The sequence below is a fragment of the Leucoraja erinacea genome, chromosome 14 (assembly GCF_028641065.1).
Source record: "Leucoraja erinacea ecotype New England chromosome 14, Leri_hhj_1, whole genome shotgun sequence".
In the NCBI taxonomy this organism is placed as follows: Eukaryota; Metazoa; Chordata; class Chondrichthyes; order Rajiformes; family Rajidae; genus Leucoraja; species Leucoraja erinaceus.
The window spans coordinates 7,065,431-7,083,757 of record NC_073390.1 but is presented as its reverse complement, the minus strand read 5'-3'; the positions used below and the strand labels follow the sequence as shown (position 1 = coordinate 7,083,757).

Sequence of the window (18,327 nt, the reverse complement as noted above, 5' to 3'; positions counted from 1 at the left end):
TTTCTCACTCTTAATATCGTGATTAACTATAGACAATAGGATGTGTTTATATTACAAAAGCGATTTCTATCAAATTTATTGTTTTGATGCTTGGAAACTTTATATCACATTGTAAAGGTGACTATTATAATTTATTTTACAGGGCATCAAATCTACGTGGCCCAACAGCCATATTGAATATCGTTCACAATCTGTGAGAAACAAAGCTTTTGAACCTTCCTACCATCGCAGAGTGAAGAGTTGATCACATTGGTGCTGAAACCTGGGTCACAACTGCACATGAAGCTTCCGTTTGTGTTGATGCAGACTTGTTCACAGTTTGAGGTGTTGGTTTTACATTCTTCAATATCTGGAGGAAAACAAGTGACCGAAATGTCAAAAACTTCCATGTTATTTGGGGAGGATGCTGAAGTAAAAGTTGTCACTTAATATTCTGAACTAGAATAGTCCGCAGGATGTCACTATACAATGCGCACGACCCACTAATAAATATTGCTCTCAACTTATTGCGATGTGAGTATTCTGCCTTTGCCTTCATATATCATTGAGATCAGAGTCTTTATATTTACATGCCCTTTGATGAATCTAAGATGGACTGGGCAGCCTGAAATGCAACAATTAATAGTACATGCAAAATCTGAGCAATCATCTGTTTTAAAACATCTTACCATCACAAAGGGAAGAGTTGGTCACATTGTTAATATTCAATATCTCTGTCTCACCTAGATTTTACAGGGGGAGCTACACTATCACATGAAATATTTTTATTTAAATCTGAGAAACTATGTGTGCGAAAACACCTACCATCACAAAGTGAAGGGTTGGTCAAATTGATTCTGAAGCCTGGGCTACAACTGCACAGGAAGCTTCCGATTGTGTTGGTGCAGTTTTGTTGACAGCTGGAGGTGCCGGTTACACACTCATTGATGTCTGGAAGAAAACCAGGGAATGTTTCAAACTCCTGTATTGCAATTGTGTTTGCCAACTGTATGCTGTCACATTCTGAACAGCAGTAGATTGCAGGCTGTCATTATATACAATATATAAAGCTACACTTCTTCCTTTGTCGTGAGAAAACATAAGTATTTCAATGTGATCCAATCTTTGTCAAGAGAATCAACGGTTCTGCTCGTGTATAGCTTCGTTGGTAAAATAGGCAAAACTATTAGAAAAACAAAGGTTTAATATTTATATTTCACAGAATACAAGGAGGGAGGAGGGGAGAGGAAACTAGTGGAATTTTGATTTCCATAAGATATGACAATTGACCTTGATTTTTATAAATCTGCGGTAAAAAATTAGCAAAGAAAAACCTTGTTTGCATCTGGACTCACTAATCTGAAAACTTACAAAATTCTTAAGGGGTTGGACAGGCTAGATGCAGAAAGATTGTTCCCTATGTTGGAGAAGTCCAGAACAAGGGGTCACAGTTTAAGGATAAGGGGAAAATCTTTTAGGACCAAGATGAGGAAAACATTTTTCACACAGAGAGTGGTGAATCTCTGGAACTCTCTGCCACAGAAGGTAGTTCAGGCCAGTTGATTGGCTATATTTAAGAGGGAGTTAGATGTGGCCCTTGTGGCTAAAGTGATCAGGGGGTATGCAGAGATGATCAGGTACAGGATACTTAGTTGGATGATCAGCCATGATCATATTGAATGATGGTGCAGACTCAAAGGGCCGAATGGCCTATTCCTGCACCTATTTTCAATGTTTATGTCTATGTTTAATGTACAGAAGACCATATTGAGAGCACTAAATGCAATAGGCATGGTTGGATGAAGTGCACGTGAATCTCTGTCTTGCCTAGAAGTGCCTTTACATCCCAGGTTGGATATAACGGAGGAGGGAAAGTACCTGGGGAGGTGAAGGCATGGCTAGAGAGCAAAGAGTGTTAAGAAATTGTTGAAGATTTGCTTTCTTTAAATATTTCTATTTTACCCATGTTTTAACATTTCTCCCTCTAGAAAAATAATCTCTGCAGCATGGAATGAAATTATACACTTTTTCATTCAATGTTAACATGGCAGACATCCTTTTTTCCCTATTGTGAGAAACATTATATTTGAAAATTCCTACCATCACAAATGAAAGAGTAGATCACATTAGTACTGAAGCCTGGACTACAACTACACATGAAGCTTCCGATTGTGTTGTTGCAGATTTGTTGACAGTTCGAGCTGTTGGTTCCACATTCATCAATGTCTGGAGGAAATAGAATGAATGACATGTCAACCATTGCAACATTCAACATACAACTTTCAACACCTTCTATAGGTAAAGTATCCATCATGCGACTACTCTGCACAAAGGGAATTATATCCTTTTTCATTCATTACAGTGCAACAAGAACTGTCACTATTAAATATTATTCCACAACTAGAAACTGTGTGTGAAAATATCCTACCATCACAAAGCGAAGAGTTGGTCACATTGATGCTGAAGCCTGGATCACAACTACACACAAAGTTTCCGATTGTGTTGGTGCAGATTTGTTGACAGTTCGAGGTGTTGGTTGCACATTCATCGATATCTGGAGGAAACAAGATAAATGGCATGTCAAACACTTGCAAAACTTTTGTCACTGCCACATAATAATCTACCATTTGCAATCATAAGGTTCAAAAGAAGATACGCAATCCTACAACTGAAATCATTTATCCCTACTTTTAACTTCCAACAGCAGGAAATGTACTCATTCCCTGAAGACTCACAGCGAATAATATGTTATCCTCTTATTCATTGGTAAATTGATAGTTCTGCAATTTATTACAGTGTAGCACAAAATTCCAAGGTTATATATTATCCCCCTACTCTGGGAAAATATGTGCTTGAAACTATCCTACCATCACAAAGCGTAGAATTGGTCACATTAATGTTGAACCCTCGGTAACAACTGCACAGGAAGCTTCCGATTGAGTTGGTGCAGTTTTGTTGACAGTTTGAGGTGTTGGTTACACATTCATCGATATCTGGAGAAATTATCTCAGTTACTCAGCAGAGCAATATTTTGAGGAAGGTACAATGACTTCAAATTAATGCCTAGGTAAACCTATCAGGCTCGTTTCGAGGAATATGGACCAAAGGTAGCTAAATGTGACTACCTTAGATAGGGCATCTTGGTAGACGTGATGGGCCAAATAGTCACTTTCCATGCTCTTTGAAGCTGTGACTATGAATCAACTCCTGGTGCATATCAATGACATATGCTACGCCATTTTTAAATGTCTAATATTTTCAAAGTAATCTATGCAGGCTGACTTTTAAGCCATGCAAGACTATGGCTTTGCGACAAAATTTACATGAGTAATCAACCGCTTTAAAAAATGATGCTTTGAATTTTCAATGTTTACGATCAAATTTGTAAAAAACAATAAAGCAATCCACATTATGTTCAGTCAAAGACTGTAATAAAATGGCAATTTTTTGAAAATTATAGTTTTGCCTCGTAATTACTGATCGACACCGTGACCCATTTGGTGGCACGGTTTTGGCAGCTCACAAATGGCAAGGGATGAGTCGCTGGATTCCAGCCTCTACATCTCACCATTGGTGTTTGGGAAAAGTTCAATTTGCCATACAAGCTGACAGTTGCACCAGAGTGAAAACACACAGAGAACTACTATCCCTTTTACACATCGATAAACTACTTTGTACTAAAAAATTCCAACCATCACAAAGAGAAGAATGTGTTACATTGATGCTGCAGCCTGGATCATAACTGCACACAAAGCTTCCACTAGCGTTAGTGCAGATTTCTTGACAGTTTGAGGTGCTGGTTGTACATTCATCGATGTGGAAAGAAATAAGCACAGTTACTCCTGCAAATTGTTGACATTTGCCTATACTTTTCCAAACTAGGCAGACAGACATATCTAATGTAAACAATGAAGGCTGTCTCCTAATCCTGGCAGAAGAATTGCATTGCATCTTGGTCAACATGGAAGGTATAATAACCATATAACCATATAACAATTACAGCACGGAAACAGGCCATCTCGGCCCTGCAAGTCCATGCCGAACAATTTTTTTTTTCCCCTTAGTCCCACCTGCCTGCACTCGTACCATAACCCTCCATTCCCTTCTCATCCATATGCCGATCCAATTTATTTTTAAATGATACCAATGAACCTGCCTCCACCACTTCCACTGGGAGCTCATTCCACACCGCCACCACTCTCTGCGTAAAGAAGTTCCCCCTCATATTACCCCTAAACTTCTGTCCCTTAATTCTGAAGTCATGTCCTCTTGTTTGAATCTTCCCTATTCTCAAAGGGAAAAGCTTGTCCACATCAACTCTGTCTATCCCTCTCATCATTTTAAAGACCTCTATCAGGTCCCCCCTTAACCTTCTGCGCTCCAGAGAATAAAGACCTAACTTATTCAACCTATCTCTGTAACTTAGTTGTTGAAACCCAGGCAACAATCTAGTAAATCTCCTCTGTACTCTCTCTAGTTTGTTGACATCCTTCCTATAATTTGGCGACCAAAATTGTACACCATACTCCAGATTTGGTCTCACCAATGCCTTGTACAATTTTAACATTACATCCCAGCTTCTATACTCAATACTCTGATTTATAAAGGCTAGCATACCAAAAGCTTTCTTTACCACCCTATCTATATGAGATTCCACCTTCAAGGAACTATGCACGGTTATACCCAGATCCCTCTGTTCAACTGTATTCTTCAATTCCCTACCATTTACCATGTACGTCCTATTTTGATTTGTCCTGCCAAGGTGTAGCACCTCACATTTATCAGCATTAAACTCCATCTGCCATCTTTCAGCCCATTTTTCCAAATGGCCTAAATCACTCTGTAGACTTTGGAAATCCTCTTCATTATCCACAACACCCCCTATCTTGGTATCACCTGCATACTTACTAATCCAATTTACCACACCTTCATCCAGATCATTGATGTACATGACAAACAACAAAGGACCCAACACAGATCCCTGAGGCACCCCACTAGTCACCTGCCTCCAACCCGATAAACAGCCATCCACCATTACCCTCTGGCTTCTCCCATTCAGCCACTGTTGAATCCATCTTGCTATTCCTGCATTTATACCCAACAGTTGAACCTTCTTAACCAACCTTCCATGAGGAACCTTGTCAAAGGCCTTACTAAAGTCCATATAGACAACATCCACTGCTTTACCCTCGTCAATTTCCCTAGTAACCTCTTCAAAAAATTCAAGAAGATTAGTCAAACATGACCTTTCAGGCACAAATCCATGTTGACTGTTCCTAATCAGACCCTGTTTATCTAGATGCTTATATATATATTGTCTCTAAGTATCTTTTCCATTAATTTGCCCACCACTGAAGTCAAACTAACAGGTCTATAATTGCTAGGTTTACTCTTAGAACCCTTTTTAAACAATGGAACAACATGCGCAGTACGCCAATCCTCGGGGACTATTACCGTTTCTAATGACATTTGAAATATGCATGCTCACGATTTGGATATTTTGTCTCATCTTGTGAAATTGATGGAAATATTACTAGCCTACATTGCACAGGAGGCTAATATACTTTAGTTTAAGGGGGTTTAAATCTACATGACCCATGTGCCACATTGAATATTGTTTACCATCTGTTAGAAACAATGAATATGAGGTATCTTACCATCACACAGCGAAGAGTTGGTTCGGTTAGTTTTGAAGCCAGTGTTGCAACTGCACAAGAAACTTCCGATTGTGTTGGTGCAGATTTGTTGACACTTTGAGGTGTTGGTTGCACATTCATCGATATCTGCAATTAAATGTCATGTTAAGTTCTTGCATAACATGTGGCATTGCCAGCAGTAACTCATTCACTTAGTTTTCTGTTCTACAAAGACAGCAGGATGACACCGCATGGTGGTGGCACAGTAAATTAAGCTCTCCGTAAAAATATTGCTGTGACATTATAAAACATATGAGCTGAGATATCACTTCAAATATCATCAGCATCAGAATGTCTTCAGATTTATATATCTTTGAAAAAATTGCATGATTATTAATACTTACCGGGCCATATTTTGATTGGAGAGAGTAATGTGAATTGTCGGAATTGAACTTCCTTAACAAATAATAATTAACCCAAATTTCTATGATACTGCAATAATAATAATAATAATAATAATAATTTATTTATAGAGCATTTTAAAAACAAACATAGCTGCAACAAAGTGCTGTACATCACTAATCATTGACAAAAAAGTTAATACACACCAAAAATAACAATCAAAAGAAATAGTAGGAAAAGACATGTAAAATAAAGAAACATCAAAAACACCACAAACAGAAGCAAAGCCTCAGGCATGGTCAAAAGCCAGGGAGTACAAATGCGTTTTAACACTGGATTTGAAGATGGACAGTGAGGGGGCCTGTCTGATGTGCAGCGGCAGGGTGTTCCATAGTGCCGGAGCAGCAACAGAGAAGGCTCTATCCCCTCTGAGCCTCCGACTAGACCTCGGTACCTCCAGGAGCAGCTGACCAGCTGACCTGAGGGACCGGGCAGGAGTGTATGGGTGGAGCAGCTCAGAGAGGTAAGGCGGGGCGAGCCCATTCAGAGATTTAAAAACAAATAACAGTAACTTAAAATGAACCCGAAAGTGCACCGGGAGCCAGTGTAGGGAGGCCAGAATTGGCGATATGTGCTCCCTCTTTCGAGTCCCTGTTAAAAGGCGAGCAGCAGCATTCTGAACCAACTGGAGACGAGCCAGTGAAGAACGAGCAACACCAAAATAGAGCGCGTTACAGTAATCCAGCCTAGATGTAATAAAGGCATGGATTACTGTCTCAAAATGCTGCCGCTCGAGAATGGGCTTCACCTTCGCCAGCTTCCTTAGGTGAAAGAAGCTGGACTTAATCACCGCGCATATTTGGCGATCTAATTTAAAGTCACTGTCCATCCTAAAACCCAGGTTCACAACTGTTGGCTTCACGTACCTTGACAATGGACCTAAATCAACAAATGGAGGTTCACGGCAGCCATTGGGATCAAATAAAATCACCTCTGTCTTCTTTTCATTAAATCCAAGAAAGTTTAGGGCCAACCAGGACTTAATGTCATCAAAACAAGACAGAAGCGATTTTACAGAAAAGGCATCTTCCCCCCTCAGCGGCAAATAAAGCTGGGTATCATCTGCATAACAGTGGAAGGAGATGCCATGCTTTCTAAGGATGGAACCCAGAGGAAGTATGTACAGCGAGAAAAGCAGGGGCCCCAGAATCGAACCCTGTGGAACCCCATATGACAGGGGAGCGGAAGAGGATTCAAACCCAGCAAGGCTAACACACATGGTTCTGCCCGCCAGATAGGACCTGAACCATCCCAGGGCACTGTCGCAGATGCCCACTAACTGCTGTAGCCGAGATAATAAGATATTATGGTCCACCGTATCAAAGGCGGCAGACAAGTACAGCAGGACAAGAACCACACAATCCCCAGAATCATTAGCCAGGAGGATATCGTTAAAAACCCTTAGCAATGCTGACTCCGTGCTGTGCATGGTTTTAAATCCAGACTGGAAGATCTCCCGAATATCATGCTCCTCCAGGAATAGTTTTAGCTGAGCATAAACAACTCTCTCCAGTAATTTAGAAATAAAAGGCAATTTCGAGATGGGTCTAAAATTGGCCAGAACAGATTGATCCAGGCCAGGTTTCTTAAGTAGTGGTTGCACTACCGCATGCTTAAAACTCACGGGGACAACCCCAGAACACAAGCTGCTGTTAATAATGGTAAGAACCGACTGCCCTATACTAGAGAAAACCTCCTTAAAAAGATGTGGAGGGACCGCATCACAAGGAGAACCCGATGGCTTAATATGGGAAACCACATCCTTTAAATACGATATAGTCACAGGCTCAAACTTGTTGAATACCACCAGGCAAGGGACCGAAACAGAAGGGTCAGAGGCAGGTGCTGAAATGTTAGCCCTTTAGGAAACAACCTTATCAACAAAAAAGTGCAGGAAGTCATTACACATTTCAGGTGAAGCTTCCAGACAGACAGGCTGCGGGGCATTTAGAACAGAGTCAATGATTTCAAATAGCACACGAGGGTTGTTACACTTTGACACAATAATTTTAGACAGGTACTCTCTCTTGGCCTTTTTAACACTGTTTTGGTAGTGACGCCAACAGTCCCTGAGAATTTGAAGTGAAACCTGTAGCCTGTCCTTCCTCCACTTTCGCTCAGCTCTACGACACTCCCGTCGTGCTGCACGAGTCACTGCACTGAACCAGGGTTCAGGTTTATCCCTCGGCTTCAACGATCTTAACGGAGCCACAGAGTCCAGTATAGTCCTGCATGAAGAATGAAACCACGAACTAATCTCCTCCGTACCAAGAGGAATGGACGCAGAGGGGGCGCAGAGCTGATCGAAAGCAGCAGAGAACTTGCCAGCAGTAAAAGGGCTAAAAGACCGACAGCGCCGAGCAGACACCACAGGCAAAATTGCTTCACAGGAGAAATTGACATCAAACAATACAGGCATATGATCTGAAAACACACTATCAGAGATTTCCAAATTCAACACAGACAAGCCATGAGAGAGAACAAGGTCCAGTGTATGTCCATGTTCGTGTGTGGGACCAGACACACACTGGACAAAATCAAAAGAGTCCACAAGGCTGAAAAAGTCCTTCACTAACGGCTTAGCAGGACAGCACACATGGATGTTAAAGTCCCCAACCAAAAGGACACGATCATAGTTGGGCACGATCCCAGCCAGAAAATCAGAGAATTCATTTACAAAGTCCTTATTATACTTGGGCGGTCGGTAGATGACCGCACAAAGCACCGGTTTGGAGCGGCCCACTTCAAATAAAGTTGCTTCGAAACTGGAGAAAGAAGATGATAGAGGGCATTGCCTGCACTTAAAGTTATTTTTATAAATAGCCGCTGTTCCTCCTCCACGGCCCGATATCCGCGGTGAGTTGAAATAAGAGCAGCCAGCCAGTAATAGCTCAACAAGAGCGCTGCACTCACCTGGACCCATCCAAGTCTCAGTCACACAGAGGAAATACAGTCCACGTGAGCAGAAGAAATCCCTCAGTATAAAAGTCTTGTTTGCCAGGGATCTGGCGTTCACTAAACCAATCCTGGAGGGGGATGGACTCACCAGATCAGCTGATCGCTGAGCCTGGTGCAGAGTCCTCAGGTTCCGGGGATTCACCCCGCGGTGGCGGGGCCGAGGAGAGCATGGGGGGCGTGGCCCGTCTCGCCGCAGCTCCTGAGCATAGGAAGGGGTGGGGGAGAAGGGACCCACCCGGAAGAGTTGTGTGTACCAGGTGACCTCCTTTGTTCCTCCTACCGAGACGGTGAGCCAAGCCAAACCAAAATATGATAATATTAAAGATTCACAGAGATAGAAATGATAACCATTATAATTCAATATTAGGATGATACAAATACATTTGTGGGGCCACCTAGATTTGACAGGGCTGTAGTAACAATCATATTAAATGGTTGAAAGTTTAAGATGTTGGTTCCACATTCATCTATGTCTGGATCAAAATAAGTTGAAGTCATGTCAAATAACAAAGTGATGGAGCACATTGGTGGGTCTACATTCCTGGAGAGAATGGGAAGACATCATTTCAGTTCAGATCTCTTGATCAGGGTCGGCAATTGCTAGTGTCTCCAAATGACATCTGATACAGGTGTTTTGTATTTTGCTTTGCCAGCTATAACTTTGTCACATAATTTCTGAATTGCACTAGATTGCAGACTGTCATCATATTGTGGCAGCACAACAAATGGAGATGTCTTACTGGAAAATATTGGTTTTATTCTTATCAACATAACCAGGTCTAGGAGATCGACTCATTGCCACATAGAACATTGACATCAGGATTCCTTTGTGATCACATCGACATTTTGGAAATGGCCAAATATTGAAAAGCACAGGTTTCAACCGCTGATTTCACAGGGTAATAACAAAGGAAACATGCAATTTTAAGTTCCTTAACGAATCAAAAATTAACTATTTTTATAAGTCTGCTGCATCTTAAGGTGACTAAAATCTATGTTTGACAATCTAAGGTTGTGTTGTTGCAGATTTGTTGACAGTTTGAAGTGTTAGCTGCACATTCATTGATGTCTGAAGGGAAAACAGTGAATTAAGCCTCAATCACATCTCTTACATTTAATGTCACCAACTGAAACTCTCTCTCTCTGTAAATAGCATGGCTCACTGTAGACAATGTGACAATATTTGTTTTGTATCACCATTAATAAGTCTCCAATTATAATTAAATATTATCCCTTAAATCTGATGAAATATAACCTACCACAGCCAGCGAGCAGCGGTGAACCATTAACTACCCCTTTGATGACCCTCAGATTATCCTTGATTGGGCTTTACTGGCTTTACTTACTGAACTGCACTGAACATTATTTCCTTATCATATATTTCTACATTGTAAATAGATCAATTGTAATCATGTATTGCCATTCTGGTGATTGGTTAGCACGCAACAAAAGCTTTTCAATGAACCTCGACACACGTGACAATAAACTAAACTGAACTGAACTACATTGGCTTTGGGAAATGGAAAGAGTATTGAAAGATGGATGTTCATGATTCAGTTAACATAGACTCACACTAAGAAATTGTGGATGTGTTGTGGACCCCAGATTATCAGGGTAAATAATATACTTTGTTCCGGAAGGACAGCAGATGCTGCTTTACATATAAAGAAACAAGGCGCTGGGAAAATTGCACTCAAAGATTCTATCAGGCAGCATCTCTGGAGAACATAGATAGGAGAAGTTTCAGTCAGGAATATACTTGGTTTAACCGGGCCGTTAAATCTACATGACTTCCGGAGGCGCCATGATACACTGAACAGGTGCAACATTTAGCTACGCTCCCGAAATTTGTGATATTTTGCGTTAAAAAAAGGTTTGGAAGATGGGACCTATTTAAAATACTTACTTGAGCTGTTTGACGTCATCAGAAATTACCACAAAAATATTGGTGGTTTAAGGCACTTTTAAATGAAAAAAGCGATTCCTGGCCAAAGCCCTCAAAGATCTGTTACAAAATATCTTTTGAAAAATCAGCAAAGAACTGAAGAATTAACTTCTGAGTTAGCCTCTGAGATGGCTACAAGGGCAAAGGCTGAAATGCCTACTAAGGATAAAGAGCTGGAGGAAATATAGGACTCGGTAAGAGACTTAAGAAATGAGATTGTTGCTGGGAATAAAAGTATGATGGAGAGCTTGAACTCTGGGAATCAGAAAATTATTGACTCAATTGGTCATTTAAATAAACAACTGGATAATGTGCAAGGTGAATTAACTGAGAAAATTGATCGGGTGGAAAAAGATTTCACAAAGAAGTTTGATGCTGTTCTCCAAACTGTTGCATCACATCAGACTGTTATGAAAGATATGGAAACATTTATGTTACAAATGTCTGAAGATATGCAGAGAATGAAGAAAGATCAGGAGCGTGTCATGGGGCAGTTGGTTAAAATGTCTGATAAATGCCTTGATTTGGAAGCACGATCAAGACGGCAGAATTTAAGAATAGTTGGAGTGACAGAAGGAATGGAGGGGAGTGAGCCTCGTGAGTTCACTGCCAACTTACTTAAACAAATACTCAACCTGCCCATCGAACCGAAAATAGAAGTGGCACATCGGGTGCCAAGAGTAAAATCAAGTGCACAATCAAAGTCAGGAGCCCACCAACGACAGATCATTGTGACAGTTTGTGATATTTCAGCTTTGGAAGATGTTATGAAAAAAATCAAATACGGAAAGAATATGATGTTTGGGAATTATACCATTAAACTATTCAGAGATTATCCTTATGAAATCGCCCAAAAACGAAAATTGCTTTCAAAGACACGACAGATCCTGAAAGGAAATCAAAAGGTCAGATATTGTGTGATGTATCCGGCTAAAATGAGGATTACCTATAATGGTATAATGGTACCGAACATGCGTTTATTGGCCCAGAGGGAAGGGGGGGGGGGGGGGGGGGGGGGGGGGGTGCTAAATATAAGGAAATAGATTAATAACAGACTAAAAAAACTAATTTCGATAATATACTAGGCTTCAGTTCCAGTTATGTTTGGGAGGAGGTGAGGAGATTCTAACCCCTTCCAACCAGCAGTTGATTATTACTGAATGAAAAGCAAATGTAAAAACTGTTAGCATAAGTAAATGGTAGATAATTTGAAGATATAATTAGATAAGAAATAACTAGATATATATTTAGCTCCGCTCCCATGAATAATCTTGCAAAAGGGAGGTGGGGTCAATTCAAAGCCGACTTATATATATATAACTCTCTCTCTCTCTCTCTCTCTTTTTCTCTTATATATATAACTTTTTTTTTGTGACAATATTTCACACATTTGTTTTTTTGTTTAAGGACAATTTTAAAAGGGATGTACCAACAGAATTTAATACCGCAAATGCTCCACCAACACCCAGAGACCTGAGGTATCGGTTGCACCATATGACTCAAAGGTATTAAAATAATTTAAAATGCAAGACGATAAACAAAATAAATTTGGAGGAATCACATTTTGCAGTTGGAGCATAAGGGCTGCTAACAAACCTATTAAAAGGGGTAAGATCTTCGCACATTTGAAGTCACTCACGTTAACTTTTGTTTTAAACTTGAAGGAATGCCTAATAAAAAATCGTTTTGGAGGTTTAATCCTCAAATTTTAAATGATCCACACGGTGTTATATATTTAAAACAACAGATGGAACTTTTTTTCGAGACCAATGACACCCCAGTTATTTCACCCGCTTTACTATGGGAATCTTTCAAAGCATGTATCAGAGGATCTATAATTTCATATCAAGCTTTTCAAAATAAAAAGAGTAAGAGTGAACAAAGGCAGTTAGAAGAACGAATTAGACAATTGGATCTAGATAACGCTAAAGAGCCAACTATAGATAAACATAATAAAATAACAATATTGAAATTTAAATAAAATAAAATATTATCAACAAAAGTTATAAGATTATTTCAAATTACAAAACAGGAAAATTTTGAATTCGGTGATAAACCGCATAAACCTTTGGCACGTCAATTGAAAAATGGGAAAAAGATCATATGATTTTAAAGATTAAATCAGATAAAGGTGAATTGTTAACACTACCTAAGTATATTAATAAAAGATTTGCTCAATTTTATCAACATTTATATACATCTAAAACGTCAGCAGATAGTACTAAAGTTATAGAGTTCTTGGAAAAATGTAATCTCCAAAATCTTAACTTGATTGAACAAGAGGAATTAGGAGCACAAATCTCAATTAAGGAAATAGAAGAAACAATAAACTCATTAAAGAATGGAAAAACACCAGGACCAGATAGATTTAGTAATGAATTTTATAAAAGTTTTTAAGAGATAATTACACCACGTTTACATAAATGTACACATATGCTTTTAAAGAACAAACATTACCAGAAACATTAGCGGAATCAACGATTACACTTGTACCTAAAAAGGATAAAGATATAGAAGAACCTGGTTCATACAGAGCTATTGCGCTGTTAAATAAATATCAAAAAATACTAGTGAAAACATTAGCCAGCCGATTAAGTAAATATGTTAGTAAATTAATAAATGCAGACCAAACGGGGTTTATACCCAAGAGATTTTCATGCAATAATTTGAGACATCTGTTTAATATAATGCATTCATATAAAACTGAAGAACAAGACTTATCAATTATTTCATTGGATGCAGAAAAGGCATTCAATCAAGTGGAATGGGACTACCTTGTTCAAGTATTGCAAACATTTCAAATGGGAGAGAACTTTATCTCATGGATAAAACTATTATATGACAGGCCCACTGCTAGAATATTAACTGATAACATATTGTCCCTGAAATTTCAATTATCAAGGGGCAATAGACAGGGATGCTCACTATAACCTCTGCTATTTGCTCTTGTAATAGAACTAGCTGAAAGCTTTAGAACACACCCGAATATCCATGGTTATAATACAAAATACTCAAATAATAAAATATCATTATACGCAGATGATGTACTACTATACATTACAAAATCACAAATCAGTATACAAAATATACTAATATTTGTATAATAATATTAATTAATAAAAACCTAATAGAGGAATTTGGATCCTTTTCAGGATATGGAATAAATTGGAATAAAAGTGAAATTATGACGATAAAACTCCAAGACAACACACCTGTTAAAATTCCCTTTTAAAATTGCTACAGAAAAATTTAAATATTTGGGAATTGAAATTACTAGAAAATATAAATCTTTATTTAATGCAAACTATATGTCCCTACTTAATAAATTAAACACCCTAATTAAATTTTGGAAAACTCTTCCGATGTCTTTAATAGGCCGAATAAATGCTATAAAAATGATCTTTCTACCACAAATTTTATATCTATTCCAATCAATACCAATATACTTACCAAAAATGTTTTTTTTTTTTAACTGGATTCCGTTATCACAAGCTTTATATGGGACCATAAATCCCATAGAATTCAGAGAAGACATTTGTGCAATCCTAAATAATTTGGTGGATTAACACTCCTTAAATTTTTGAATTATTATTGGGCAGCAAATGACAAAAATGTGATTCACCTGGTGGACAACTCTGCCCAGCAGGTGGATTGGATAGTAATGGAGAGAGAGGATTGCTCCCCTTTTAATATAGGAGCGATCCTTCTCTCACCAATAAAATTGTATAATACAAAATACAGTAAAAATCCAATTATTCATAGTACAATTAGAATTTGGAAACAAATAAAATTAACCTTAAAATTAAGAAACCTATTGCTTCTTTCACCAATAGTTAATAATACATCATTTAAACCATCTATTATAGATAAATCGTTTACATACTGGGAAAGAATAGGAATTAAAACATTTGGAGACGTATGAAAATGGAATTTTGTTTATCATTCCAACAAATACAACTTAAATACAATCTGAGAAGTAATCAATATTTTAAATATTTTCAAATCCGTGACGATTTGAAAAAATATACACAAGAATATCAAAATTTGTCTCCAGACCTATTAGACGAAGCAATGAATATAAAGGCATAATCAACTAATTTAATATCATACTTGTATAATATCATCCTAAATATAGAAATACCATCATCCGATAGAATTAGAAGAGATTGGGAACAAGAACTAGGTATAAAAATTTCGAAAGAGAGGTGGGATAAACACTTGCTATATGTGTGGAAATGCTCAATCAATGTAAGACATATTCTAATCCAATTTAAAATTTTACATAGGCTATATTTCTCAAAAACTAAAATTAACAAACTTTTTCCAAATGTATCCCCCATCTGTGATAAATGTCTATCCCAAGAAGCAACTATAGCACATTCCTTTGTCTTTTGTATAAAAATCCAAAAATGTTGGAATTAAATCTTTGACATTTTTACAAAATTATTTAAAATAAAAGTGAAACCAAACGCAGAATTGATTATTTTTGGAACAATGGAAGTCAGCTTTGAGCTTTGAGCTGACTTCGTTCCAAAATAACTTTCTTAATTATGGCTTAATAATGGCAAAAACACATACTTAAATTCTGGAAAAACGCTCCCACACCAACGATAAAAATGTGGATTTCAAATATGTCCGAAATGTTACACCTAGAAGACTTGAGATTCCTCCTAGCAGGCAAATAAGATCATTTCCAAAAGATTTGGTCTCCATTTATCGACGTATTACAAGAATAAGGTGCAACATAATTTTCAAAATAAATGGTTTCAGGACCTGGTGAGGGGTGTGTAAAGATACTAAGTAGGTATATCCCTTTTATCTTACTTTACTTTCTTATATCTTTCGTTCTCTATTTTTCTCTTTCTTTTTCTTTGGTTTTCTTTTTAACTCTTTTTCGTGTTTTACATTTTTACGGGTCTCTCTTGATCACTCTTTTACTTTCCTATCTAACTCTTTCTACTTTCCTTCTTTTTAAAGTTTAAAACAAGGTGGTACAGGAAATGTATTATGTTATTTTTGGCTTATATCACTGTAATGTACATTACTTCTAATAAATAAAATAGTTTAAAAAAAATTACAAAAAAATCTACATGACCAACAACCACATTAAATAGTCCTACCATCACAGTGTGAAGAGTTGGTCACATTGGTACTGAAACCTGGGTCACAACTGCACAAAAAGCTTCCATTTGTGTTGATGCAGACTTGTTCACAGTTTGAGATGTTGGTTCCACATTCATCGATATCTGGAGGATAACAAGTGATCAAAATGTCCAAAACAGGAACAGTGGTTAGAAATTGTGCGAGACATCTTTAATATGGAGAAATTGACATATTCCTTGAGTCAAGGAGAATTCATTTGGGAAGACCTGGGAAAAATGGACCGTTTATTTGAGCCATGACACCAATTAGATAAATGCCGAGCTAGATATGGGAAGATTGCATTATATAGAACTAGGTGGTATGTTTGTATGAATGTTGAATTATCTCCAGATAACTAATCAATGTAATGTTTTTTCTTTTTTTAATTTGATAAGTGAAGCACACGGTCTTATTCCAATTTTTTTAATTTATTTACTTCTTTTTTTTCCCCACTATCTACTTATTTTTCTTACTTTGTTTTATTTATGGTGATGGTGTTGCACTGTTTTGTATATATCTCTTAAAAATCAATAAAAAATTAAGTGTAAAAAACCCCCAAAATATCAAATATTTGCACATTATTTGGCTTTCTCACAATATTCTGAACTAGACTAGTCTGCAGGACGTTGTTGTACAATGCCAACACTGGATATGGTGCTGACCCCCATAAAAATATTGCTTTGACTTTTTAAATTATTGCAATGTGAGTGTACTGCCTTGTCTTCATATATGATTGAGATCAGAATGCCTTCATATTTACATATCCTTTGGAGAAATTGCATAAATATTTAAATATTCTCAAAGGGGAGGATGACCAGCCGGAAGTTATGCACGTTGGAACAAAGGGCATATGTAGGAAGAGGGATGAGGTCTGGCAAAATTAATATAGAGAGTTTGGCAGGATTACAAAACAGGACATATAGGGAAGTAGCTTCCAATTTAAGTGGATGGAATTAGATAGGACCTTTGAGGAATATAGAGAAACGAGGAAATTACTCAAGCAGGTGTTTAGAATGACTAAATTGGACCACAAATGGTTTCTGGCAATGGTATTAAACTAAATGGGGAGAAGGCAGGATAGACATGCCTTCGATCCATAGATCTGATAGGACAGATGAATGCATGGCTCAGGAATTGGTGCAGGGGACACGGGTTCTGATTTATAAACCATTGAGATCTATTCTAGGGAGAAGGCAGGAACTGGGTACCGATTGTGGATGATCAGCCATGATCACATTGAATGGCGGTGCTGGGCTAAAAGGACAGTATGGCCAACTCCTGCACCTCTTGCCCATTGTCTATTGTTTATTGTCTGAATCCCAAACACATCAATGCCTACATTAAAAACAAGAGAGTAACAGTAGGACCTCTCATGAATAAAGCAGGGAACATGTGCTCCAAGAAAATACCCCCTTAAAAGTGGCAACACAAGTAGATAGAGTGGTAAAGAAGGTACAGTATATGGTATGCTTGTTTTTACTGGTGGGTCTTTGAGTATAAGAGTCAGAAAGTTATGGTGCTGCATTAAAGGACATTTGTTAGGCTGCATTTGTAGTCTTGTGTGCAGCTCATGTCGGCCGAGTACAGGAAAAATGTGGAGGCATTAGAATGAGGAGTGAGGATGTTTACCACAATGATATACAGATTAGTGGGCAGTAGCTCCAGGAGGAGTTGGGTAGAATTACATTGTTATTTCTGGCAGGGTGAGAGAAGACCTGATAGAATAATGTAAAGTTATGAGAGGCATAGTTAGTATACAGTTAGAACCTTTTTCTTTGGATGGAAAATCAAAGACTAGAGGGCATTGATTTAAAGAAGAAGGGACAAGATTGATGAAGATGTACGATGTACTTATTTTTACACTGGTGAGGCTGGTGAGTGCCTGTAATATGCTCATAGGGAGGGGGAAAGATGCAGATATGATTGAGGCATTTCTGAGGATTTTGGATAGGCACATGGATATGCACCTACCATCACAAATCGAAGGGTTGGTTAAATTAGTGCTGAAACCCGGAATGCAACTGCACACAAAGCTTCCGATTGTGTTGGTGCAGATTTGTTGGCAGAACGAGATGTTGGTTCCACATTCATTGATATCTAGATGGAAAACAGATTGTGATACATCGATAATTCATGTAACATTTAGTTTGCCAAGTGAGTTTCTCACTCTTAATATCGTGATTAACTATAGACAATAGGATGTGT

General features: G+C 38.1%; 1 protein-coding gene across 1 annotated transcript in view; it reads right to left on the bottom strand.

Moving 5' to 3' along the window:
* Positions 1–18,327, bottom strand: part of LOC129703229 (fibrillin-3-like) — a 214,382-nt gene that overhangs the window by 110,342 nt on the left and 85,713 nt on the right. The window contains exons 34-41 of the mRNA XM_055645508.1: positions 18,094–18,219; positions 16,101–16,226; positions 5,637–5,762; positions 2,847–2,972; positions 2,408–2,533; positions 2,080–2,205; positions 805–930; positions 224–349 (exon numbers count right to left, since the gene is read on the bottom strand). Coding sequence (XP_055501483.1) covers positions 224–349; positions 805–930; positions 2,080–2,205; positions 2,408–2,533; positions 2,847–2,972; positions 5,637–5,762; positions 16,101–16,226; positions 18,094–18,219 — 1,008 coding nt within the window. The remainder of the gene's footprint in view (positions 1–223; positions 350–804; positions 931–2,079; positions 2,206–2,407; positions 2,534–2,846; positions 2,973–5,636; positions 5,763–16,100; positions 16,227–18,093; positions 18,220–18,327) is intronic.